The 27,691-nt window shown below is 48.7% G+C and overlaps 1 protein-coding gene across 2 annotated transcripts in view; it reads left to right on the plus strand.

Annotated features, from left to right (window-relative positions):
- LOC138567003 (transmembrane protein 272-like) overlaps positions 1-27,691 on the plus strand; it is a 343,482-nt gene that overhangs the window by 155,626 nt on the left and 160,165 nt on the right. For both annotated transcript variants that reach the window (XM_069644808.1, XM_069644807.1), the window contains exons 4-5: positions 15,668-15,707; positions 16,591-16,650. In XM_069644808.1, the coding sequence (XP_069500909.1) occupies positions 15,668-15,707; positions 16,591-16,650 (100 nt within the window). The remainder of the gene's footprint in view (positions 1-15,667; positions 15,708-16,590; positions 16,651-27,691) is intronic.

Below are 27,691 nucleotides of genomic sequence, written 5' to 3' on the forward strand. Positions count from 1 at the left end.
GCTATGCCTGTTGGTATCTGCTCTTTCCATCGAAAGCCATACCATCAAATTCCATACCCTCGAAAATTATTCATTGAATTGACTTTCCATCGAAAAGCATATTCATTGAATAATTTTCGATGGTTAATTTCGATGGATAGTGTTCGTGTTAGGGTTAGGGGTTAGGGTTGGGGCTAGGGTTATATTTAGGGTTAGATTAAGGGTTAGATTAAGGGATAGATTAGGGTAAGGGTTAGGGTTACGGTTGGGGCTAGGGTTAGATTAAGGGTTAGATTAAGGGTTAGGGTTAGGGGTTAGGGTTGGAGCTAGGGTCAGGGTTAGGGTTAAGGGGGGTGGGCTTGGGGTTTGGGGAGGCTGGGGGGGAACCCCCCCGATATATTTCTTTTAAAAAAAGCACTGGGCAGTTCCATGTAACGTTTTCCTGTAGAAAATAAAAGCCTCGAAATGCTATATTTTACATTTAAAAGTACTTAACCATTTGATGGAAAAGTTTCAATGTATATGTACTTTTAATGTAAAATATAGAATTTCGATGCTTTTATTTTCGATGCATCTTTTTCGATGCATTAGCACTTCGATGCATCGTTTTCGATGCAATGACTATAAACCATGCCTGTTATGTGCGTCTGCGAGGGAAGCTGGCACAGTGCTGATACTGACCTTGATGTACCTGTCCAGTGTCCGTATGACTGAAGATTTGAATTCTGCTTCCTCTGCTGTACATATTCTTTGTGTGGCGGACGCTAGGTCTGACGTTGTTTCGCTCCTCCCAGATATTTATAAACTTTACTATATGTCACGACTGCTTGTTGTAACAACTTTCTTGACCTTTGGTTTCCAATACCATTTGTTCAAGCAGACGGTAGAGAAAACATTTGTGGTCATATAAAGTAGGGGTCAGGTGCAACATGTGCACAAGACCTTTGCTGAGTCCATTATACCCTCAGATGATGCCTGGGCATCGCTATCTTAACTTGTGCACCTGCCGCAAGATCAATGTCAAGCATATTCAGCAAACCAGGCGCACTCTGAGAGATGGTGAAGGGGCCTCATTAGTTTTTTCACTCAGTTATAATGGGTCCCAATGGGTCCCCATGCAAGTCTCGGAAGAAAACGCTAGATATCCACTGAATGGGGAAAATGACTCAGTGGAGGAGGCAGAACAGCTTCTTATTGTCTTAATGGGACCTCAGCCCTAAATGGTAGTTGGCCAAAGTCAAATATAGGTCCCAATGTTACAGATAGGCCCAATGTTCGCAATAGTAACAGACTTCAGACAACCTCTGATGCCTTTCCGAACCAATAGATATCCTGTGAACCTTTGCGCTCCGGTGTCTTCGGTTGTTGCAGACTGCTGGCTGTCAACGTCTCAGGTCCTCGCAGCAATGTTTCCAGTGGCAATGAAGAGGATCTTCAAACAGGTTTGGCTGGTGTGGAGCCACTGGGGAAGCAGCTGTGCTGCAGAAGAGAAGGAGTGCAGGAGATGAGGTTGGATGACAGTAAAGGGCTGGTACCGGAAGCTTTATATGGTGTCCAGAGAAATCAGGCTTGACAAGAAATTGATTCCTTGAATTTCTGATGCTACCTTCAGCTTCTTAATTGGCTGTTCCTGAGTCATTGTCTTGAGGTTATTTCCTAGGCTTCAGGCTGTGTCTTTTTGTGTCACATTCACGCAGGGATTGGACAGCAAGGTTTCCTTGGGGTGATGGGATCGTTCAGGCTTTTAACCTGATGGTGCCTATCAGGCAAGAGGAACAGGCTCACCAGTTGCTTGGTTGCATTGTGTTGATAGAACTCCAATGTCTGCAGATATCTGACAGAGCTTCACCATCACGTTGGGTCTGGGAAGAGTGCTGTAACTAACAGACAGTCCTCATGATTCTCATGAGTTGGCGTCCTTTTCTTAATCTTTTGGACTCATCACCAGGTCCAACTGTGTCAGGTTGGAGCCATCCGCCCCCTGGTTTATGTAGGAACCTTAGCTTATAATTGCATCCATTCAAACATTTGGCCGCCACCGATCACTGTGGCCCGGCGCCTTCTCAGTGTTTCTCCCCAAGTGTGGATTTAGGGCTGCAGCAAGAGACCGTTCACGAAACAGGCCATATCTGGTTTGACAACTATCACGCTACCTTTCTGAGGCAGGCAAAAGCCATGTCTATATAAGGCAATACGAGTATCCCATTCACTTCCTTCGATGGAGCGATGGCTTTGCTTTTGGACTCGAAAAATTAAATTGGGTGCGTTGCAGTGTGTCTTCAAGCTCTTTACAGGATTGCCAATCCAGTGTCGCCTGCTCCAGTAAGATGACACAGCAGACCTAGTATGCAATGTAGAGAGGGCTTCTCAAGTGACCATAAGTGGGCCAAATTGGCCCTTTTGCCCAACCTGACATCCGGTTTGCAAAGGAGGAGTTGCATGCCCTGGCGTCACACATTCCCTCAGTCGACTGATCAGGCAGGCTGCAGAGGTGGGGAGGTGGCAATCTTGAATTCTAATTCTCTCCTATAGTATCTGTTCCAGGTAAAATTCAGGAGTGCATCCAGGAAAGAAAAACATCTCTGACCTGTGTACTGTAGAGCCAATGAAAATAGTACTTGAAGCGAGCACGCTGATTTGTCCACTTTTGCGCTACACTGTCACGACCATTGGCGCTTGGAGGGTTTGGCGAAGGTGGAAGTTCCGTCGCCATTAGACGCCTCCGTTACGTTTTTTGTTTCAACGTACGGCGCAGTCTAGTGTTTTTCCAACATGGCCGCCCGCCGAGTATTTCTCTATTCGAATCTCGGCGGGTTGGCGCGTTGCAACTTGCTTTCCCGTTCGTTGCGTGCGCTCAGTAGCGTTATCTCCTCTTATCGATCTTCCACCCCCCAATTCCTGCTACTCTCTCTCCCGCTTGCTCTCTCCCCTTTTCCTCGCTTCCTGCTCTATCGGAGTTTCTCCCCGCTGGCCGTTTTCTCCTGTCAGTTTCCCAGGAGCTCTCTCCTCTGTGGCGCCCATTCACGCCGCTTCGTTTCCTTCTTGTGATTCCACCGCTTCTGCCTGGAGCCGATTTCTCTGGATACTGCTTCTGGTACTCCACGCTTCAACGGACCTGCTTCAGGAGTCTTCTGTCAACTTGTGGGGGTTTTTTGGGCCTCGGAGGCTTTTTCCCCCAATAACAACTGGCTGTCACGGGCGGGGGTCATCGTGAGTTTTTCTCTGTTGAGATTCACGGTGGCTTCTTTTCGAGGCAGACCGTATCTGCTCTCCAAGAAGAAGTCTCAAAGGGAGAAACCACGTCGAAGGAGAACCCACTACTCTTCAACATCAGGTGAGGAGGAGGACGGCATTTTGGGGGAACCATTTTTATCAAGTGAGGAGGAGGACATTACAGACCTAGTGGGAAATTCTGCAGGCCAGTCACCAATCCTTGATAGCTTGCAACGCCAAAAAGAAGAAGACATGGCCACGCCACAGCAGTTACAGGAGCTGGTGGCCGCAGTTCAGAACCTCAATGTTGAGGTCCAAACACTCAAGACCGACAACGCAGCACTCCAACAGAGAGTAGCTGCTAGAGAACAACAGGCTACTGATCTACCCCCTTTGCCTTTAGTGTCAGGAAAGTTTGATGGCACTGAGAGAAGGGTGAAGGAATTCCTTGAAGCCTGCAATATTCATTTCACCTTTAGACCCTATGCATTTTCCACGGATCATGCAAAGGTGGGTTTCATGATCACACACTTAACTGGGAACGCCTTGGCATGGGCAACCCCATTGGTCTCCCAGTCAGATCCTGTGTTACAGGATTATACTGCCTTTAAGGATCTCCTTAAACAGACCTTTTTGCGGAAGGAATGTGCCCACATAGTTAGTGAGGATTTACTGGATGTGCGGCAAGGGAACTCAGATTTACTGTCCTACATAGCAACATTCAAGACATTGGCTGCGGAAGCTGGGTGGCAAGAACAGGCTCAGTACACGATTTTCCGCAGAGGTTTACGGGAAGAACTAAAGGACGAACTTGCCAGGATTCCTCATCCTGACTCCTTCTCGGATCTATTAGCAGCAGTACTAAGAATAGACTTCCGCTTAACCGAACGGAAAAACGAAAGAAAGAAGAGCCGTGGCTCTAACCTGTTTTCGGACTCTCACACCCCCGCCTCCTCACCTGCTACTCGAAAGATCCGAGACGAACCCATGCAAGTCGGAACCACTAGACCTCCCTTGACCGCCGAAGAGAAGAGGAAGAGACGTGACGAGAATCTTTGTCTGTATTGCGGTTCTGCTGCCCATCTGTTGAGGGACTGCCCAGATGTGCCCCCCCGAAGGTCGGGAAACGAGCGCCCTCGGTAGTTGGTAGGACGGACTACCGAGGGGTGCTTCCCTGTTCTTACACCACACTTTCCGTTACCTCTGCCAGAACGCCAGAGGACCTCCGCCTGATGGTGATAGGCATCACGCTCCGCTTCAGAGACAAGGAAATTGACACGCAAGCGTTGTTGGATTGCGGAGCCGCTGGAAACTTTTTGGACACCTTGTGGGCGGATAAGGTGGGTCTACTTAGAATTGCAAAAAAGGAGGATCAAAAGGTGGAAGGAGTGGACGGAACACCCCTATGTTCCGGACTCATAACTCATACCACTGAAGCTATACAAGTATCTATACAGCAACACAAGGAGCAGATATCATTTGACATAATCCAAGCTGCTCACTTCCCTGTCATCTTGGGTATCGGTTGGCTCCGGAAGCACAACCCAACTGTGGATTGGACAAACAACCTGTTAAGCTTTCATTCCAAGTATTGTCAGAAGGAGTGTTTACCTGAACCCCAACATGAATTGGTAAGGACGGTATGTGCTACGGAACAGAATACCGTAAATTGTATACCCAGTTGCTATTCCAAATTTACCGAAGTGTTTCAAGAGCAGGTACCCATTGAACTGCCACCGCATAGACCCGAAGACTGTGGTATTGATCTGGTTCCTCAGGCGTTGGTTCCTTTCGGCAGGATGTATCCCCTCTCATTGTCAGAAAAGGCAGTCCTCAGGCGCTACCTTGACGACAATCTCGCCAATGGACTGATTCGTTCTTCTAAATCCCCCGCAGGCGCCTCTTTGTTTTTCATTCCTAAACGCGAGAGCAAAGAGTTGAGACCGTGTATAGACTACAGGGGTCTCAACAAAGTGACCATCAAAGACCGTTACCCGATGCCTATCATCTATGAGATCCTGGAAGCCGTTCAGGGCTCTGTAGTATTCACCAAGCTCGACCTACGAAACGCCTACCATCTACTTCGGATAAGAGCGGGTGATGAATGGAAGACGGCTTTTCGCACTCCCTACGGCCTTTACGAATATCAAGTAATGCCGTTTGGCCTAGTAAATGCACCCTCTATATTTCAGAGGTTCATGGACCGTTTATTTTCAGATCTTCTGGGTCAAAATACCGTGGTCTACTTGGATGACATTCTGGTGTACTCTCGCAATTTAGAAGACCACATTCTTCAAGTTGGAGAGGTCCTAAGTAGGCTTAAACAACATCACCTTCTAGTAAAGCCGGAGAAATGTATCTTTGCCCAGTCTTCCTTATCCTACTTAGGATTCATTCTATCCGAGCAAGGGATTACGATGGACCCCAAAAAGGTCGAATCCATTCTTGGTTGGCCGTCCCCCACCTCCGTCAAAGAGATACAACGGTTTTTGGGACTAGCAAACTTTTACAGAAAGTTTATACCCAACTTCTCACAGCTCACTCTACCCATAACCTCGCTGTTAAAGAAGTCTTCTGAACCTTTTATCTGGTCAACAGCCGCTGAGGATAGTTTTCTCCGCCTGAAACGAAGTTTCTGTTCAGCACCTATACTTAGACAGCCCGATCAGCTGAGTCCTTTCATTCTGGAGACCGACGCTTCAGCGGCAGCCGTAGGAGCTGTTCTTCTGCAATCGGACCAGGGCCAGGAACACCCTGTGGCCTACTTCTCAAAGACACTGACTGCGAGCCAACGGAACTATTCAGTCATCGAGCGGGAGCTTTTGGCCATGAAGCTGGCTTGCCTCGAGTGGAGACATCTACTCCAAGGAAGCTTTCATCCTTTCCAGATACGCACCGATCATAAAAACTTACAGGTCCTCAGACAACAAGAATGTTACAACACCAGACAGGCCAGGTGGGCTCATTTCTTTGCTCAATTTCATTTTTCCATTTCCTACATCCCGGGTACTCAAAATCAGATTGCTGATGCTTTGTCCCTCAGAGACGACTTGAACCCTACCTACAGAAAGGAGTTAATGTTCCCACATACCCAAATTATCTCAACGGTGTCCTCTTTTATGCAGGAGGTAAGGGAAACCTCTTCAGATGTCCCTGCTCTAGATGTCAATAAGCTGCCTGTCTGTAGGAAAGATGGTCTATACTTCATCCAGGGAAAACTGTTCTTGCCCGCGCAGAAACATCGCCAACAGGCTCTTCAGTGGTGTCACGACGCCAAGACCGCCGGACATCGAGGAATTAGAGGAACTTTGGAACTGTTAAAACGTTCTTTTCATTGGCCCAACATGAGGACAGATACCAAGACCTATGTACGGTCTTGTTTAGTGTGTCAACAGAACAAGTATTCTACCCAAAAACCACTGGGATTGTTACAACAAGAACCTGTACCTTCGGGTCCTTGGAAATCCATCTCTACCGACTTCATCGTAGAACTACCTAGTTCCCAGGGTTGTACTTGCATCATGGTTACTGTCGACACCTACTCCAAACTCGCTCATTTCTCTCCCTTATCCAAGCTGCCTGCAGCCTCATTCATGGCTGAAGTATTCCTCAGGGATATCTTCAGATTACACGGCTTACCCCAGAAGATCGTATCTGATCGTGGTACCCAATACACCTCCAAGTTCTGGACGGCCTTGTGTAAGCTCTTGGGCATGGAGAGGGCTCTCTCTTCTGGTTATCACCCTCAAACTAATGGCCAGACTGAAAGACTCAATGGTTCACTGGAACAGTATTTAAGGTGTTTCACAAATCAACAACAAGACAACTGGGTCACTCTACTTCCCACAGCTGAGTTTGCATATAATAATGCTGTGCATTCCGCTACGGGCATCAGCCCTTTTTTTTGTACTTATGGGTTCCATCCTAAATCCATCATACCAACAGCCTGGAATGAGACCAACATCCCGTCTTTAGAGACCACTCTCAATCGTCTGAATGAAGCTCATGACACCGCGGAACGAAGTTTAAGTGAGACTAGCCGACGGTATAAGGAACTATCCGATAGACATCGACGACAAGTGCCTTCTTGGGACAAGGGTACAGAGGTCATGTTGTCCACCAAGTTCCTACCCCGTTGGGTCCGCCCTTCTAAGTTGTCCCCTCGTTTCATTGGACCTTTCAAGATAGAGTCAATGATCAACCCTGTTGCCTACCGTTTAAAGTTGCCAAAGACTCTCCGACGGATACATCCGGTGTTCCATTCTTCCCTCCTTCGACCCTTTGTCCCTGATGCCAGGAAACAAGCTGCTCCCAAGTTAGTGATTCAACCTACTTCTACCTCGGAGGAATATGAGGTCTCCCAAATTCGAGACTCTCGGTACCATCAAGGACGCCTGGAGTACCTCATACATTGGAAAGGCTACCCCTCTTCCGAGGATACTTGGGAACCAGCTGCACAGGTTTTTGCCCCCCGATTGCTTCTACGATTCCACCGTCTCCACTCGGGTAAGCCTGGAGGACGGGGCCTTCGAAGGGGGCATACTGTCACGACCATTGGCGCTTGGAGGGTTTGGCGAAGGTGGAAGTTCCGTCGCCATTAGACGGTTCCGTTACGTTTTTTGTTTCAACGTATGGCGCAGTCTAGTGTTTTTCCAACATGGCCGCCCGCCGAGTATTTCTCTATTCGAATCTCGGTGGGTTGGCGCGTTGCAACTTGCTTTCCCGTTCGTTGCGTGCGCTCAGTAGCGTTATCTCCTCTTAGCGATCTTCCACCCCCCAATTCCTGCTACTCTCTCTCCCGCTTGCTCTCTCCCCTTTTCCTCGCTTCCTGCTCTATCGGAGTTTCTCCCCGCTGGCCGTTTTCTCCTGTCAGTTTCCCAGGAGCTCTCTCCTCTGTGGCGCCCATTCACGCCGCTTCGTTTCCTTCTTGTGATTCCACCGCTTCTGCCTGGAGCCGATTTCTCTGGATACTGCTTCTGGTACTCCACGCTTCAACGGACCTGCTTCAGGAGTCTTCTGTCAACTTGTGGGGGTTTTTTGGGCCTCGGAGGCTTTTTCCCCCAATAACAACTTGCTGTCACGGGAGGGGGTCATCGTGAGTTTTTCTCTGTTGAGATTCACGGTGGCTTCTTTTCGAGGCAGACCGTATCTGCTCTCCAAGAAGAAGTCTCAAAGGGAGAAACCACGTCGAAGGAGAACCCACTACTCTTCAACATCAGGTGAGGAGGAGGACGGCATTTTGGGGGAACCATTTTTATCAAGTGAGGAGGAGGACATTACAGACCTAGTGGGAAATTCTGCAGGCCAGTCACCAATCCTTGATATACACATGATCTTAATGACCTGCCTTAAAAGCAAACTAACCCCTGAATTGATAGCTCACCATATTAAATAACATATTAATGGCAGGATTCTATGAAAGAACTATGTATAAAACGTAATCATGTAACTTTACTTCCCCAAAATATCCAACATGAGAAATATGATTGTATTGCAGGTACCAAGTGGTGGACGCATGGGCACAAGCAAAGTGCTTGGGCGCCAAGACTGGTGAAGGACCAATCATCATCATTTATGAACACAATGTATGCCAATATGTGTATAATGTTTTCAGGAAAAGCAGGGCTTGCAATGCCCAACTCCAGTGCCCAACCCCAGACCCGAGAAGTAACTACGTACCAAGTAAATGAATCCCATTTAGGGTCATTATTTCGAAATGTATTTTGTTTGGGTATCCTGGATTCATTGTGAATTCAAGTGAATCATCGTGATTCATAGTGATTTCAAGAATGAACAAGTGGTTTTAGGAAAATACAAGGCAGAAGTTGTTAATGTTAATGTTAAAGGACATTTGTACCGCGCACTATCACCACCGGAGTGGGATCTGAAAGGTAAGAGGGTATAGGGGGTTGGTAGAGTATAGTGGGATAAGGTAGAGCGAGATTGGTGAGGTCCTGTTGGCAGCTTCAGTTCGGTTAGCACGTTCGCTGAGCATGGGTGTGGCTTACAGATCGATATGCTCCCATGTGCTGTTGTGTAAGATTATGTGTGATTTGTTTTGTTGTTGCAATGTAGTGAAGTGCGTGCGGTTTGCTGTGGAAGAAAGTGGTTGTGTTTGTTTAGGGTGCGAGCATTGATTTTATTTTTCCTTTTTTTTAAACGTGTTTCACAAATACACCAGTGAATTTCTGAATGTATCTATGATTTCAGGAATGTGCCAATGATGTGCTCATTGTTCCAGTGAAGTCATTAAGGCCCTAGTGCTATCACAACAGCGCCATGCAGTGCACACATTAAAAATTTGTGTTTTTTATGCACAAGTTATGTTTGTGATGAGGTATGGCCAACATAATGCACGAGACACAGGATGAGAGGTCAAGGTCTTCATTTACTCACAGATTGGGTTGGGAAAATGCTTGTGGGGATAGAAATCTCTATCAGAAACAGAAAAAGAAGGACCTGAGTGGCTTGAGCTAATCACACAGGGCATTAGAAGTGCGTGGAACTCTGACTTTGTGCTAATGGATGTGATAATAATAAAGTATATCATTTTTACAACCTTAACTGGGCAGTCCCTTTTATCATTGGGTAATAATTGTAGTTTTGCTGTGTGGCAACTAACCAACAATCCATGACCTTTTGGATATAAGCCATCCACGTTATCAAAATTGGAGAAGGAGGTTAATAATTTGTTGTGTTTCCAATATCTTCTGCTGTACTAGAGGTGTGGGGCTGATTGATGGTTTAGAAACCAATATTTATCATCCGTGGACCACTGGTGCCCCGGAAGTTGATTTGTCACAGTTAGGGACTCTGGAAGACAGCCTCCGCCCCATGCCACCTCTGGTTAGCACAACAAAGGACTTGTGGACTTCCCTGACACCCAGAGCTTAACCTCTGCAGTTGTTGCTTCTAATGTGATATATCACAAAAAGGGCAGTTATGTAATGCTGACTGATGTTGTGAATTGAACTGTAATGTCCAGAATTACTTGATTTGGTCAAGAAAGTGCAAGTGGTGTTATGAATACTCAAGTGCACTCATGAACGTGTCAGTGCAGTCACGACTGTAGCAGTAATGTCCTTATCACCTTCCTCCTGCCATGGCCAGCCTAATTAAATATCAAAGGCTCCATGGATCCGCCCTGCCCATTGTAGTTCTGTGTGCTGGCAGCGCATACTGATGAGAGTTAATTGAAGCAGGCCTGCAAAGAGGCCTGGTCACAGAACTAACAAAGGGCAGGAAACCCCAACACCTCTTTGATATACAATGTGGCAGCTGGAAGCTAACTCCCACCTCTCTGTATGAAGGGCAGTGAATGTCATGTCTGTAACAACTGTTTACAGTAGACAACACCTGCAAGGGACCCCCTTTCAGAGGGAAGAAGTATGTGATTAGATGGAGACAGAAAGTCTGTTCTCACCACAAACTTCATGGGAGACCTGCACTTTGATCAGGGGCCACAGAGAGCTCAATTAACCATAGAGATACTTTGATCCACAACAGACACAACAGACAGGAAGATGGATGGGACATAGTAGTACATGTTGTCACCCCTTACCTTTCCTGTTGCAAAGCACTCTGGTTATGACCTCACGCATTACAGAAGAATGTTGTTTTGGACACATGATTGGTTCATTAAGGTAGGCTTAGCCTGCACCAATCACTGGGGCCCATTTGGCTTTAAAAGAGGGTTGAGCCCCTCTTTTGGCAGATCATCCGACGACTTCGAAAGGAGTAAGAAGAAGGACTCATTTGGAACCTGGCTGAAGGTACAGTCTGCCTTACAGCATCCGCCAGTGAAGGAAGGCTTGGATTTCCGAGAGGGAAGCAAGATCCCTCCCCTAAACATCTCCCAGGCAACAGAGGGAGATACCAAACTCACAGGACCCATCCAGCAGCTCCAGAAGCTGTACCCAGCCAGCACACAGCATGCCCTTCTAGGTTCTGCCAGGAAGCTTCCTAGGTGGGAATTAACAGAGAGTCTCTGATCAAATGACAATGCTGTTGCCTGAAAACATTCTCCTCAGCTTTGGGCCATCTGCCTAAAAGGATGACACATGCCCAGCGAAGAAGCTAGGAGGAGTTTGTTTGTTTGTTTGTTTCTTTGTTTGTTTATTTATATGGCCCACCGGACCAGAAGGTATGAGGGCGCAAGCATTACAAGTTTATTCTCAGCTTAGTTACATTGTTGTACATTATTTACATTATTATACAAGGACACATTGGGGAAATGCAGTTGCAAAGAGACAGTGAAGTACAATTACGAAAGAGTTGCAGGTTGAGCAAATTTACAGTAATTGCAGTAGAGTGTCAGTTATTGGTCTTTGATCTTTAGCCACTGGATATAATTACGCCTAAATTGGTGGTAGGTTTGCGGTGCTCTAACGGAGGATGGTAATGTGTTCCAGTGTTGGGCTGCTTTCACCTGGAAGCTATTGCCACCCATTTTCGTTCGCTTGGATCTGGGAATAGCGAGCAGATTAGCATTGCTGTTTCTGGTGTGTCTGTTGGGCGTGTATCTAGTTATTCTTTCGGCTAAGTAGCGGAGAGCTGCATTGTTAAGGCATTTGTGTGTGAGGGAGGCTACCTTAAGCAGGATTTTGTCTACAGTAGTGAGCCAGTTGTGGGTTCTCCTAATATTCGAGATGTGTTCTCTTTTAGGGAAGCTAAGCGCAGCTCTGAGAGCATTGTTCTATAGGATCTGGATTTTGTTGGTAACCTGTTTGGTAGCGCCTACATAGAGGGAGTTACAATAGTCCAGTTTGGATAGTATGAGGGCTCTGGCTAGCGTCATGCAGCTTTGAGTGGAGAGGAAGGGTTTGGCTGAGCATATAAGCTTGCATGTGCAGGCTGTGGTGGAGGCCATGGAGCTGACCTGTTTATGGAAAGAGAGGGTGGAATCGAGGTAGATGCCGAGGGTTTTCACTTCCTTAGCTACCATTATGGAGTTGCCGTCTATGGTGAAGCTGGTGTAGTTGAGGTCCAGTTTGTTTAGGTTCGAAGCAGATCCCAGGATGATGAGTTCAGTCTTGTCATCATTCAGGCATAGACTGTGGGAGGCCATCCATGCCTGGATGATGAGGTACACCTTGTTCACCAAGGCCAAATCCGTGTTGTAATCCCCCGTCAGCAGGATGAGGATCTGGGTATCATCAGCATAGTTAGTGTAGGTGATACCCAGACCGTCGAGATCATCAAACAGGGACTCAGTGAACACATTGTGCAGTGTGGGGGGAGACGCATGACCCCTGGGGGACCCCACATGTGATGGGGATGGGGTCAGCAGAGGCCGTGGGGGAAAAGACGCGCATGAATCTATTCCTCAGGAATGATTTGATCCAGCCAATAGCTTCTTGGGAAAAATGGGCAGCCGAGTCTAAGTGGTTGCATAGGATTTTATGATCAACAAGATCAAAAGCTGCCAAGAGGTCTAGGAGGAGCAGTAAGGCAGTTTTCCCATCAACTCTCAGAGTGTCAATTTGGGCCTTGAGGTCAATGAGTGCGGTTTCTGTGCCGTGTTGGGAGTCTAAATCCTGATTGTCGGTCTCCTAGGAGGTGGTTTTGTTCAAGAAATATTTGAATTTGTAGATAGGCAATCTTGTCAAGGATTTTTAGTAGGAAGGGGACGGTGCTGATGGGTCTGTAGTTAGTGGATACGGCTGGGTCGAGTGAGGGTTTTTTTAGTAGGGGGAGCACCCAGGATTCTTTGAGGTTGTTGGGAATGGTGCCTGAGGAGACGGAGGCGTTGATGAGTTTGGTGATGAATGGCAATAGGTCTCTGGCTGCGTCTTTGATGATTTGAGGTGGGCATAGGTCGCCTTGGCAGTTAGATGGTTTGAGGCTGAGTATGATTTTTTCCACTTCTAGTGTGGAGACTTTGGAGAAACTGAAGTGAGAGGGGAGTTTGGGGGGAGGGTTTTGAAGGTCGGTGCGTGGAGGGTGTTGTTAGGATTGGAGTTGGATAGAGTCTCTTTCTTGTTGTTAATTTTGATTTGGAGGTATGCAACTTTATTGGACAGGGCATTTCGGATGCTGGTACACCATTGTTTATCTTTCTTACAGTTGTCTGGGGCTGGGATGGGTGACTCTAGCTCTTTTAATATGGTAAACAGTTCTCTAGTGCTGGATTTGGCTTGGAGTATTCTCAGGTTGTATGATTCTTGTTTGGCGCGGAAGATTTCTTTTTTGTAGTTAGAAACTATTTTGTTGAGGATCAGCTTGTTGTTATCTGTGGGAGCTTGTCTCTAAGTTTGTTCCTTTTTTCGTTTCTCAGATCTAAGGGCTTTTAGGTGGGCGGTGAACCAGGTATTCAAATGTTTTATCGGCTTACATTTTCTCAGCTTTAGTGGTGCGATGGCATCTAAGGCTAGGCGCATGCTATTGTTGTAGCTTTCAACAAGGTGGTGGGGGCTGGAGTTGGCTGGGAGTTGGTTCAGTATGGCTAGAATGAGAGGGATGAGTTTTTCCACAGTTATGTTTTTCTTGCTTCTAGTCGGGATGGCTGTGGCTAGGGAGATGTTAGTGATTGGGGTAGCCGCTTCAAGTGTAAAGGAGAGGAGGTGATGGTCTGACCAATGTTGAGGGGAGGTGGCAATGATGGAGATCGCGCAGTTGTGGTCTGCTATCCAGTCAAGGGTTCTCCCTTTGTTGTGAGTAGGGATGGACACTCTTTGGGTGAAGCCTAGTTCTGAAAGTGTGTTATTAATGGCGGACGCTTGGTGGTCTTTAGAGTCCTTGTAGCCAAGGTTAAAGTCTCCTAAGAGAAGGCATTGGGAGGTATTTTTTAAGTTGTTAGTGCCACAACAAACATCAACCAGCTTCCATCTTTTAAGGACATTTTCAAGGCAGTCAAGCCCTCGAACTGTGACTGGATGCACCACTGACTGTTGTCACACTGCAGTCACTAAAGACATCCGAGACACCTCTACCAGCAGTCCAGATTCGCCAACCAGCACAGAGAAAATGATTCTTGACCCTGAGCCGCTATGTAGCCCAGTCTGCAGCCATCCGTCCAGTCTTGCTTGCCTACTGCCTGCTGCCTGATACCCGCAGCTGTCTCCCGTCTTGAACTCTGTTGCAGGAGCTGCAAAGTGTCCTGTAACCGACTTGCCACTGTCAAGCATCAAGATGATCTCAAGCACCAGGTACATTGTGGTTCTGTCCCCTGGTACTTCTCCGAAAGCCCCTAGTGACATTTACGGCCCCCTGCTCTCTTGGTGAAAAAAAAACAAATAACCTTGAATGGTTAAGACTGGTTGCTTTACCAACTATCCTCCTGTCAGTAGCCAGAGAGCATCCCTTTCCTTCGTAAAACTGTCCTCTGTATTCCTTTTAAGGGTGGGTTGTATTTTGTAGTGTGCTAGAACTGTCTGTGTAGTAATAATAAAGTAGATATTTTTTATACAACCTTTTATACAACCTGTCTGTTGTAATAATAATAAAGTAGATATGTGTATACAACCTTGGCTGGACAGACCCTTTTATCACAGGGTAATAATTGTATTTTCGCTGTGTTGCAACTAACCAACGATCCACAACCTTGCAGAGATAAGCCACATTACCAAAATTGGACAAGGAAGTTTATAATTTACTTGCGTTTCCTATCTGTTTGCATCCCTTCTGGTGTACAGGAGGTGTGGGGCTGATTGATGGTTTAGAAACAGATATTCATCCCTGGACCACTGGTGCCCCGGAAGCTGATCCGTCACAATGTTATAATGTGTGAATGATGTTATGAAGGCACCAATGATGTAATGATTGCTTTGTTGATATCGGGCAAGCACTACTGTTCTCATGAATAAACCAATGATGGTATAAATGCACACAATTCTGGATATTAGTGGCTTAATTAATGCTCAGTAATTATTTATGAATACATCAGTGTCACTATGAGAAAAGCACCAGTGATGTCATGAATGCTCCAGTGACTACATGAATGCGCCGATAATGTCACAAGTAAACAAATCATGTTATGATAAATGAAGCAGTGAGGTCATGAATGCGCTGTGCAGTCATTTGGTCGACAGACAAATGGTCGATGCAATTTGGTCGAAAGATAAATGGTCAAATTTATTTATTTATTTATATATATATATTTTTCAGATTTTCGTTTGGGAAAAAAAATGGTTTTTTAGCAAAAAAGGGGGGTTGGGGGTGACCCCCCCCCAAAAAAAAGTGAAAATACAAAAAAACAAAAATTCGACCATTTGTCTTTCGACCAAATTGCGTTGACCATTTGTCCTGTCGACCATTTATTTTCGACCAAATGACCTGTAACCCATGAATGCAATAATAGTGTCACAGAAGCAGCAGCAATAGTACTTATGCACCAGTGATTTCATGAATACACAAGTGAGGTCATAAAAGCACACATTTAAGATGTAACACACACTCCAAAAATGTAAATAATCTTCACTCTTGATTTTGTCATAGATCCATCTTCGAAATTTGATTTCATGTCTTTCCCCTTTAGGGAGATCAGAGTCATGGAAAATACCTTTGTGCTGACTTTGGTAAGTTGGGTCTTATTTTGTTGTCCTCTCCTTATCATAAAAGACACTACTCATGGCACCTATTGGTGCAATGCTGAGGAAGATGCTCCTTCTATACCTAAGGAGATATCACATTCAGAGCCTTGTGACTAGTGTGATGCCTACTCCAGCATAGGAGGCATCCATCCCTCCCAATGCCTATGAACGTGTAATGCGTGTCAGGTGACCCCTCATGTGATATGAATCTCTAGGAGCATCCTCAAAGGTGCAGCCTGAGTGAGATCATGTCTTAAACAGAGGATAGCACAGGGTCAACGTGCTGGTCTTGAAAGCAAGACCACACGGAACAAGAGAGGTTCGAATCTCTGCGCTTCCAAACTGAACTCCGGTACGGTAATAAAAAATAAATTAAATAAATAGGGGACAGAAACAGCACATTTCAGTCTGTTAGACTGGACAACCCCAGGTGATTACCATTTCGTCAGAGCAGTTTACAAGTCCCCTTTGTACCTTGTCCAGTGATTTTTCACAGCTTGCACAAAACTACGATTCATAATTGGGCTCTCCTCATCCCACGCCATAACACTGTATGCCCATTACCCATGCACGAGGACCCTGACTTTAGTCCCGTTAAGGCCCCATCATCTCGGACGCACGTGGAATATGTTAAATTTTGGACCTTTGTCTTAGATTTGCTCCTGATGTGATATTCATTAGTGCATGTTGGTGTATTTTTCTCATGGTCATGTGATAACCTTGGCACACTAAGCATACCTCTCCTTGATCAATGCCCTGCTTCTTTATCCGCCACCCTGTTCTGCCCCCTCCACACGCATAGGTCAGCACTTAATTTTAGGAATGCTTCTGGCTCAACTAATGGTGTCTTTGCTTTGTCTCTTGGCAGCCCGCTCCATTGCCTGCGCTGTCATCTTTTGCGGTTTGGGCGGTGTCATGATTGCTGTGGGTAAGTCTCGTTGGCCTGTTCACTTGGGCAGCAGTTATGAGGTTCGAAACCCTCAAGACCTCTGTTTGAGTTCTAAAAAGCCAATGTCGAGGCCCATTGTCATCGCAGTGGCAAGTCTGCTCCTAGCAGCAGAAATGCATTGTTTTTAAGATGACTCATTTTGAAAGTGTAAATAAATAAATATGGTCATACCTTGTTCAAAAGCAACATTTTGGGTGTGGAGGAGATCAACTAATAAACTTAGAAGAGCCAAAACAAAAACACTGAACAGTCGCTATAACGTGAGAGTTTGTATTGGGTACAGTAAGTATCAATCTTCTAATGTTCACTATGTATGTGATTTCTCGCTCCATCTACCATTTTACATGAATAATTTAGCAAAATTAGGAATAGAATGGACATGATGAATCAACCAGTCAACAACCAGGTCTGCGTTCGAACCCGGCACTCCACCACATAGCTCACATTTGTACGATAAACCCTCAAAGACTGCTTCACTATCAAATCCTCACACAAGGCCAGTGTCGAGGAGAGCAATATCCTCCCATTGGTGTCATCAAGGCTTGGTCTAATGAGACCTCTAACCGTACAGCACATAAACAATGGTTCCCCTAGTACAAAGCACTACTGCCTTTGCCATGAAATGGGTTCATACAATCTATCCTGAAAAAGACTCATTTTGACTAAGCAAAACTCTACAGCTATGCTCTTTCGTTTGGATTCCCCAGTACCCGACTCCCCTCGCAAGCTTTGGAACCGCCTGGAGGCAGTAGGGGAATGGATGGGCAGAAATTGGTTAAACCCTAATGGAGATAAAACAGAGATCACGGTCACGGGCTCTGTCACACGCAGACCACCTGGACCAAGGATTTCTGGCCTGAATCGCTTCGACTGTGTCCCCTACCCAGTAAATCAGTTAAAAGCTTGGGCGTAAAAATGTTACCTTCTGCTTCCTGGGAGCTTCAGATCTAGGTGGTTTGCAATTCAGGCTTTCTTAAGTTAAAAATCCTCAACAAAACATTTCATTTTCTTCCGCCACAGTCTTGAGTGAAAGTTGTAGCACCTTCCATTTTAGAATGAATAGACTATTGCAATGGCATCGATCTTGGTAAACCAGCCTTTCCAAGCCAGAGTTTGCAACTATTGCACTTGGCTAACTCGCAGGACCAACGTCGGCAGTTGCACTGGCTCCCAGTTAGCAGTCGCGTGAATATGAAGATTTTCTGCACTGCTCACCGTGCTTACCATCATGCCGGTGTGGAATTCCTTCAGGACAAATTGATCCCTTATGCCCCAACAAGGAATCTCCAGTCAGCCGCTCAGAATCTCCTGATAGTTCCACGATTCTGCTGTGCAAGGGTGGGGGTTTGGGGGTCAGGCATTCTCGACTCTGGCAACAGCTATGTGGAACTCTCTTCCTGCGCAGCTATGGGAGATAAGCACACAGTGTTGAAGTTGTAGACCTGGAACACGTTCAGCCCCTGTGTAGATTCACTCCTACAATAAAGCACAGCCCTATGCATGCAGCACTTTATCATGTGAGCAGTTACCATCTTATAACACAGAACATGCGGTGCCACCCACGTGACCTATCTTCTATGCCGTACACATCTGGGCAGCGTTACCTCGATGCATTCCCTCCCTGCTAAAAGAAATGCCATGGGTTCCTGCTGTGGTGTAGGTTGTGTTATTATGCTATGTTCTGCTTAGTTGTTATTTTGTTTTAGGCAATGCATTACAGCACTTTGCTAGCTGTTATGTTGCTCTATGTGAGTACGCTATGCTGTGTATTATGCTAGGTCTGTTTTGCTATGCTCCAGTACACTAGGTTTCTCTGCGCTACCTTTTTAACTCTTTGTCATGCTATGGTTATACTATGCTGAGTAGCATTATATGTTGCTATGCCATGCAAGGATTTGTTGTTATGTTAGGAAATTATATGAGATAGTAGTTATTATGGGAATTGTATACCAATCTGTAATGCATCTATGCATTGTTATGTATCATCATGCATTGCAGGCCCAGAGTCTGCCTGAAGGCTAGAACTGTCCAACACTGCACGCTCAGATAGACCACAGAGCTAGAAGCCATGTCAATGGCGGAAGAGCCGTTTACAAAGGCCACAACAACTTCCGGGAGTCTGCAGAGCAACCACGTCAAACCCTGGCAAGATCTGATGCCCAACCCCCTTTCCCCAGGCAACAAAGAAAATACACAATCACTGGAACAGTCCTTCCCAAGCTGCACTCCTAGGCTCTGGACAGTGCTGCTTGAACAACTTCCTGAGTGGGGGGTGCTGGCTGTTGGGACCTTATGCAAATCTAGCCGGTGTTCACTTACTGAAAGCACATGGGTTGTGAACAACCCGTGCTCTACTGAATGAGTCAGGCAAGTAAATGAACTTGCGCCTTTGTTGGAAGCAGGCGTGGGTCCAAATCTCTGAGACATGGGGCCTCTTTCTGAGTCCGGCATTAGCCGTGCCAAAATAACGGCACGGCTGCCGCCGGAGTAATTTTTTTTCCGGCGCCAGGCAATGTAGATTTACCTGGGCATTACAGTCCCGGCGGTCCCGGTAATTCCTCATTGCCGGACGCCGGAAAATATTACTCCTCATTCTGATTTGAGTCCCATTGGACTCAGTGGGAATGGGGAGGACGGATGCATCGGCACTATTCTTGGAATGGTGCCGGTGCATCCTTCAAGGTCTGCTAGCGGGTGCCGTTCCGCCTGCCAGGTCAGACCTGGTGGGCGAAAAGGCACCCACTCGCAGAACTTAGTTTGCCGGTCTGGAAACAATGGGACCAGCAACCTTATAATGAGGCCCATGGAGTCTAAAGTTTCATATTAAAAGAAGTCTTACCAAACATGGATACAATTTGATGGCAGGGTACTCTCATTTTCAGAGAGTATGGACTGTACTGAAATAACCTCTTAGTGCTCAAGGGTAATAAGAAACAGATTCACAACCAACTCAAAGGTTTGCTCTTGAACTCAGGTTCTAACCACTGTGAGTGAGTAACCTATAACTGTAATTGTTTTAGAACTGGTATGAATTTACTAAAAACATTGCCATTTCCCAGAATACCTGCGTTCTTTAGTCCTTTGCAGCATAAAACCTTCATATTCCCTGCATAGTTTGCAGTCTGTGAAATAGCCTTATTCCTCCTCACCACAACCATTGAGGCACAGCCGAAGGAATTCTCTTCATACACAGTGTGCCACAGTCAATACGATCCACCAGTGATATTGTTCAGTGCTCAATTTTAGAAAAATAAACTACCGCAGAGAATATTGAAGTAGGCGAAATATTGTAATAAAAAAATAAAGTGAATTCAGAAGAAATATTTCCCTGCAGTAGTATAACACAAAAGAACAATGCCCTTCAGAATACAGTGCCATGGAACATAACCTCAGGATATTGTGCACCACAATAAAGCAATGTTCATAGATACGTTTAAAAAATAAAAATGGAAATCTTTTGAAGTAAAGATATTTTGATTGTAGACCTTGCACATGAATCACAGTAGTTTATACTTGTTACCTGTAAGGATATAGAAACCCTCAGACAGAGCTCTGCTAATGAGGACACCCATGTTTATTAACTCAGGTTCCTGTTGTAATATTTCCATGATTCACTCTGTGTCCTACATTTGATAATAGACTAAAAATTCTGTTTCTGAAAATACCCAGGTTTAGTCAGACTTCTGATCACGATAAAGAAATAGATCAACGTTTGTAGGAATAGCTGATTAGCACTTTACATATCTGATGAACAGTTATTGCTACAGAGCACATGGATAAGAGCTCAACTTTTCCATATGAGCATAACCTTTATGTGAAGTGAAATCTGTAATTCTGCTTAATTAGTACTGGCCTGTTATACAGAATGCCTGTTTGAGGTACAGTCATGGCAGAGAGAACAGCGCATCATCACCTCCTGCTCTCTATTTTTAGTTTAGCGACATGTGATATCAAAAGGAACATTACGGTGGTATGTTTTTCCATCATAGAGGGAAAACCACATATCTCTCCTGTGCTCTGATACAGTTATTTATTTATTTATTTATTTATATTGCCCCGAAGCCCACAGGCATCAGGACGCAACAAAACAGAAACATACCAGTATACAGTGCAACTGAAACATGCAATGCATAAATCCATTTAGTCCATGTGGAAGAACAGTGGAAACAAAGCAGTAGTGATCAAGTCCAGTTATGAAATTCAAAAAGCAGCCCTACTAATGTACCACATCCACTACCAATTTCATGGTCCGATAATGCTTTGTAAAGGCCCACACACAGGGCCAGATAAGAAGGCAAGTTACTGCTGCCGCACCCCACCAATATACAGTATTGCGCTTTCTGGGAACACCACTGGCCAATCTTAATCCTTTAAATCATTTAAAGATCAGACATTCTCACTACACCGGGACCAGTCTTCTGGCACAGCCATGCAAGCACCTTATTCCTCAGGGCGTCTCTTGGTGCCAAACCTCCACATTAGAAATAATAAAATTCCTGTGATCCTTTGCGGTTTTCTCAACAGAGTCTTCAGCAATTGGGGGTATAGCGGCTTTACTAACAGCCAGACGTCTAGGGAAACAGAGGTTAAAGTTGTGAGTGATATACAGGAGCATGGGCCGGATCTCCTGAGTCAGCCAGAGACATTAGTCCAGGAACTTGATCTGACTGCCCCATTGGAACCTGCAGATTGGATGAAACTTCCTGACATTCCATAAAACCATCATTAGGAGGCTGACTTGTATTTTGTTGCTCAGGGTTCGTCTGACGAGAAGTGCCACCAGTATCAGCCAAACTCATATTCTTAATTTCCTTTATGGGTTGGGGAGAGCCCTGAAGAGCCAAACAACTCGAATCCCATTGGATTGTCTGAGGTCTCTGGTATCTCTGGGGGGCCACGCTGCTCAAATCGCATTTAGGGGGTAATTCATAGAATTCAGCGCACAAGTGGCGCACGCGGCTGGCGCACAGTGTGCGCGTGCGAATCCCTGCGCCAGCCGCGTGCGCCAAAACCCATTTCCGCGCACAGCGTATTCATGGATTCCAGCCACTAAAACCAGCCGTGGCGCACAGTGGCGCAGCGACCTTGCAGCAGCGCCAGTTACGCCCCCAAGAACGCCTTCCGCGCAGGGAAAAGCCATCAAAATCCCCAATCCAGCGCAAAGGGCTGCGCTAACCCTGTACCAGCACAGCAAGCGGGCTACGTGTATTTCAGGGGTTCACGTGAAGTTTCTCACGCGATCGAGGGAGCGGGCTACGTGTATTTCAGGGGTTCGCGTGAAGTTTCTCACGCGATCGGGCCTGGGGGAGCGGGCTACGTGTATTTCAGGGGTTCGCGTGAAGTTTCTCACGCGATCGGGCCTGGGGGAGCGGGCTACGTGTATTTCAGGGGTTCGCGTGAAGTGTCTCACGCGATCGTGCCTGGGGGAGCGGGCTATGTGTATTTCAGGGGTTCGCGTGAACTTTTTCACGCGATCGTGCCTGGGGGAGCGGGCTACGTGTATTTCAGGGGTTCGCGTGAAGTTTCTCACGCGATCGGGCCTGGGGGAGCGGGCTACGTGGATTTCAGGGGTTCGCGTGAAGTTTCTCACGCGATCGGGCCTGGGGGAGCGGGCTACGTGTATTTCAGGGGTTCGCGTGAAGTGTCTCACGCGATCGGGCCTGGGGGAGCGTGCTACGTGTATTTCAGGGGTTCGCGTGAACTTTTTCACGCGATCGGGCCTGGGGGAGCATGCTACGTGTATTTCAGGGGTTCGCGTGAACTTTTTCACGCGATCGGGCCTGGGGGAGCGGGCTATGTGTATTTCAGCGGTTCGCATGAAGTTTCTCACGCGATCGGGCCTGGGGGAGCGGGCTACGTGTATTTCAGGGGTTTGCGTGAACTTTTTCACGCGATCGGGCCTGGGGGAGCGTGCTACGTGTATTTCAGGGGTTCGCGTGAACTTTTTCACGCGATCGGGCCTGGGGGAGCGGGCTACGTGTATTTCAGGGGTTCGCGTGAAGTTTCTCACGCGATCGGGCCTGGGGGAGCGGGCTGCGTGTATTTCAGGGGTGCGTGAGAAGTTCCACACGCGATTGGCCTGGGCGCGTGTATTTCAGGGGTGCGCGGAAAGTTTCACACGCGATTGGCCTGGGCGCGTGTATTACAGGGGTGCGTGGGAAGTTCCACACGCGATTGGCCTGGGCGCGTGTATTCCAGGGGTGCGCGGGAAGTTCCACACGCGATTGGGCTGCGTGCGGGTATTAGGGGTGCGCGCAAAGTTGTACACGCGATTGGGCTGCGTGCTGGTATTAGGGGTGCGCGCGAAGTTTTACACGCGATTGGGCTGCGTGCGGGTATTACAGGGGTGCACGCACATTTTCACACGCGATTGGGCTGCGTGCGGGTATTACAGGGGTGCGCACGAAGATTCACACGCGATTTCAGCGGGCTACGTGTATTTCAGGGGTTCGCGTGAAGTTTCTCACGCGATCGGGCCTGGGGAGCGTGCTACGTGTATTTCAGGGGTTCGCGTGAACTTTTTCACGCGATCGGGCCTGGGGGAGCGGGCTACGTGTATTTCAGGGGTTCGCGTGAAGTTTCTCACGCGATCGGGCCTGGGGGAGCGGGCTACGTGTATTTCAGGGGTTCGCGTGAAGTTTCTCACGTGATCGGGCCTGGGGGAGCGGGCTACGTGTATTTCAGGGGTTCGCGTGAACTTTTTCACGCGATCGGGCCTGGGGGAGCGTGCTACGTGTATTTCAGGGGTTCGCGTGAACTTTTTCACGCGATCGGGCCTGGGGGAGCGGGCTACGTGTATTTCAGGGGTTCGCGTGAAGTTTCTCACGCGATCAGGCCTGGGGGAGCGGGCTACGTGTATTTCAGGGGTGCGTGAGAAGTTCCACACGCGATTGGCGTGGGCGCGTGTATTTCAGGGGTGCGCGGGAAGTTCCACACGCGATTGGCCTGGGCGCGTGTATTACAGGGGTGCGTGGGAAGTTCCACACGCGATTGGCCTGGGCGCGTGTATTCCAGGGGTGCGCGGGAAGTTCCACACGCGATTGGGCTGCGTGCGGGTATTAGGGGTGCGCGCAAAGTTGTACACGCGAGTGGGCTGCGTGCGGGTATTAGGGGTGCGCGCGAAGTTTTACACGCGATTGGGCTGCGTGCGGGTATTACAGGGGTGCACGCACATTTTCACACGCGATTGGGCTGCGTGCGGTTATTACAGGGGTGCGCACGAAGATTCACACGCGATTTCAGCAGGGTACGTGTATTTCAGGGGTGCCGGGGAGTCCTACATGTGATTTGCCAGTGTGGGTCCTCCCAGGTGTTCCCTGTACACCCTCCACGGCCCCTGCAGGCAGCCCACACCACAGGGGACTACTCTGCATCCCTGGTCATGTCCCGCAGGCAGCCCAGCCAACATGGGCATGCCCCCCAGCAAAGGCATATGTCTCCTTGCACCAATGATCACCAACTCATGTCCCCTTGCACCCCCACCCCCAGCATTGCGGGGCACCTGCCAGCAGGCCCCCACCCATGTCTCCCAGCACCCCCACCCCCCCAGTCACCAGGGGCAGCCTCCACCAGGCCCCCACCCATGTCTCCCACCACCCCCACCCCCCCCAGTCACCAGGGGCAGCCTCCACCAGGCCCCCACCCATGTCTCCCACCACCCCCACCCCCCAGCAGTGCAGGGGCACCCACCACCAGGCCCCCACCCATGTCTCCCACCACCCCACCCCCCCAGTCACCAGGGGCAGCCTCCACCAGGCCCCCACCCATGTCTCCCACCACCCCCACCCCCCCAGTCACCAGGGGCAGCCTCCACCAGGCCCCCACTCATGTCTCCCACCACCCCCACCCCCCCAGTCACCAGGGGCAGCCTCCACCAGGCCCCCACCCATGTCTCCCACCACCCCCACCCCCCAGTCACCAGGGGCAGCCTCCACCAGGCCCCCACCCATGTCTCCCAACACCCCCACCCCCCCAGTCACCAGGGGCAGCCTCCACCAGGCCCCCACCCATGTCTCCCACCACCCCCACCCCCCAGCAGTGCAGGGGCACCCACCACCAGGCCCCCACCCATGTCTCCCAGCACCCCCACCCCCCCAGTCACCAGGGGCAGCCTCCACCAGGCCCCCACCCATGTCTCCCACCACCCCACCCCCCCAGTCACCAGGGGCAGCCTCCACCAGGCCCCCAACCATGTCCCCCTGCCCCCAGGTCCTGACGATACACAATCATGGCAGTAATGGGCAGCATACCCAGCACAAACACCCAGCCAAGGATTGCATCCACCCACATAGCAAATGCAATTACATGATACAACCCCAATGGCAAGTATGTAAATGAACACATGTCCGTCACACACACATACACAATGGGTGCAAGTGAATGTCAAAACCCATACCATGACATGCATGAAACCAATGAGAAAATACCACAAAAGAAAGTTATAAAAACATGTATTCTCGAAGAAAATGAAGTAAACTAATAAAACATACAACAATGGGGATAACAAAATAAATTGTCCATGTCCGATAAGTAATGTAAAAATCCCAAAAACAAAGGAATCCAAAAACTAATCTTGTCCAAAGCAAAATCATGGTGAAACAAAATAAGGAAAAACCATTGCCTCATGGTGAACACAAATATGAATCAAAAAAATGTATTTTAAAAAATCCAACTATACACAAGAATATTCCAGGGTCCATGAGCCCAACACTATAAATGAAACCTACTACTACCTAATAAAAAAACTATATACAGAAAAGTGGCCATTGTCCGAGCGGTCCAAAAAAATCTCAAAAAATAAAGGAAACCTAACACTAACTAACTAAAGAACTATATACAATGGCAGCGGGCAAGTCCTGCGGCTCACTTTGTGATGTTGCCGGCCAGGGCATCATCGAACTCCATGTCAATGTCCTGGAGGCGGGACTCTGTCCTGGCCCCGAGGTCTCGCAGGTATAACCCCATGTTCACCTCAAACTCCCTGCGAGCTTCCTCGAGGCACTCAGCCCGCCTCAACGCCCGACGCATGGAGAACTCCGCCCTGACCATGGTGAGCCGCTCCTCTTCCGCCCGCTGCCGCTCCGCACCTATCCGCTGGACCAACTGCTCCCACACGGAAGACACTACCATCCCAGGGTTCTCCTGCCCTCCGGCCGATGCCTGCCCCTCTGATCTTGATGGCCCCGAGCCATGATGCCTCCCACGTCGAGCCTGCTGCTGCCTCCGACGCCACTGCCTCTGCCAGCACGACGGCATCCAGGATGATGGAAACCACCGACGCCGTCGTGCACGTGCCCTGCCCGATGATGCCGTCACATCCTCCATCTGCTGGGGTCCAGTTGCTGTGTTGTCCACCCCTGCTGGACCTCTGACTCCCGACTGTGGCAGGGATGGGATCCCCACCGAGCTGGCTGCATTGGTCAGGGCAGGTCCACAGGGGGCCCTGGTGGCATCTGGGCCGGAAGACGGCAAGGAGAACGACTGGCGTATAGTCTCCACAGAGGAGGAGAGGGCCGCCAGATTGGCCGACACATGCAGGAAACCCCCGAACATGGCCGATCCCAATTGGGCCACGTCGGCACGGTGCTCTTCGTGATGACGTGCGTGCTCCTCCTGGGAAGCACGCACGGCATCACGAATCACAGCCGTGCGCATCGCGACCCCAATCAGGACCTTCTCCACACGGCCAGGGGTCCCCTCGTCCGCAGGTGGAGGGGAGTCAGATGACATGGACATCCCCTCTACCTGCGGACGGGCCTGGGACGGGGCATCCCTGCTGGTGCAAGGTGGTGCACCCACAGGTTCAGGGACAGCGACATGCACAGGCCCCTCCACGGTGACCTGTGCTGCCTCCTGCCCCTGCCCCTGGACTGCACCACTTCCACCAGCAGGGATTCCCCCACCAGGCCCCATGTGCGCCTCAGTGGCGGCCTCCTCCTCCTCTGTGGAAACCACCAACCTGGATGGCTCCTCGCCGTCTACCGCCGTAGCAGGCCCCTGTGGGGGCTCACCCACCCCTTCCGCTGCAGCCGTGGGGGCATCCCCGCCGCCTTGCTCCACAGCGCCGTCTCCGCCCTCTCCTTCACTAGCCGCTGCGTAGAGGGAGACATAGAACACAAGCATCAGGGTACTGTACAATGGTCCCCTAGACAGGAAGCAATAGCAGATGAGTGCCACTGTCAAAGTACACTTCCATCATGTCACACCACAACACATGTGTCAGTCCAGGCAAAACACACACAGTGACAGTCATGGTGCGTGCCATGGACATTTCAATGCATGTCCAATGGACTCTCGAATCATACAATGTAATGGGACTCACATGCATCATGGGTCATGCCTATCACATGCACACACTTCACCTCAGTCACATCCATCTGGCCCCATACACCCCAATCACAGTGCATACAAGGATGACTAGGCTGCATCAGTGAATCTGTACATTGTCACAGACATGTGTCATGCATCCATGGCACTCACAAGTCACAGACACGCAGGTCAGGCACACAGACATGGATACCACATATGTATCTGGCATCAGCACCCATCCCTCGCCCCCACCCATGTCCAGGAACAGAGACTGCCATGCTCTCATGTGTGCAATCTGCACAGGGCTCCCCATGTCGCATTCAAACACATGCAACAACCGTGCGGTTCACACATTACAGGTTGCACATGCATTCCCATGATGTCCCTGCACACATGCATGCGTACATGGCCTATGTCACACATGCAGGCAAGTATCAGACAACCAGCACACTGCAACATGCCCTGTCTCACACAGCAATGCTTGGCCACTTACCGCTCAACTCCAGACGGGTCTCCCTCTCAAGGACCTGGGCGTGGAGCGCTGGGTGTGCGTGTTCCAGGACCCTCAACTAGATGGAACTCATGCGGCCCCGGCCCCCCTCCACGAGGCGCCGGGCCTTCATGAGGGTCCTGGACCTCAAGTCCTCCCAGCGCTTCTTGACCTTCTGGATGGTGCGGGTTGCCACCCCCTCCGCGTTGATGGCAACCACAC

The sequence above is a fragment of the Ambystoma mexicanum genome, chromosome 2p (genome assembly GCF_040938575.1).
Source record: "Ambystoma mexicanum isolate Mex_15411 chromosome 2p, UKY_AmexF1_1, whole genome shotgun sequence".
Lineage (NCBI taxonomy): Eukaryota > Metazoa > Chordata > Amphibia > Caudata > Ambystomatidae > Ambystoma > Ambystoma mexicanum.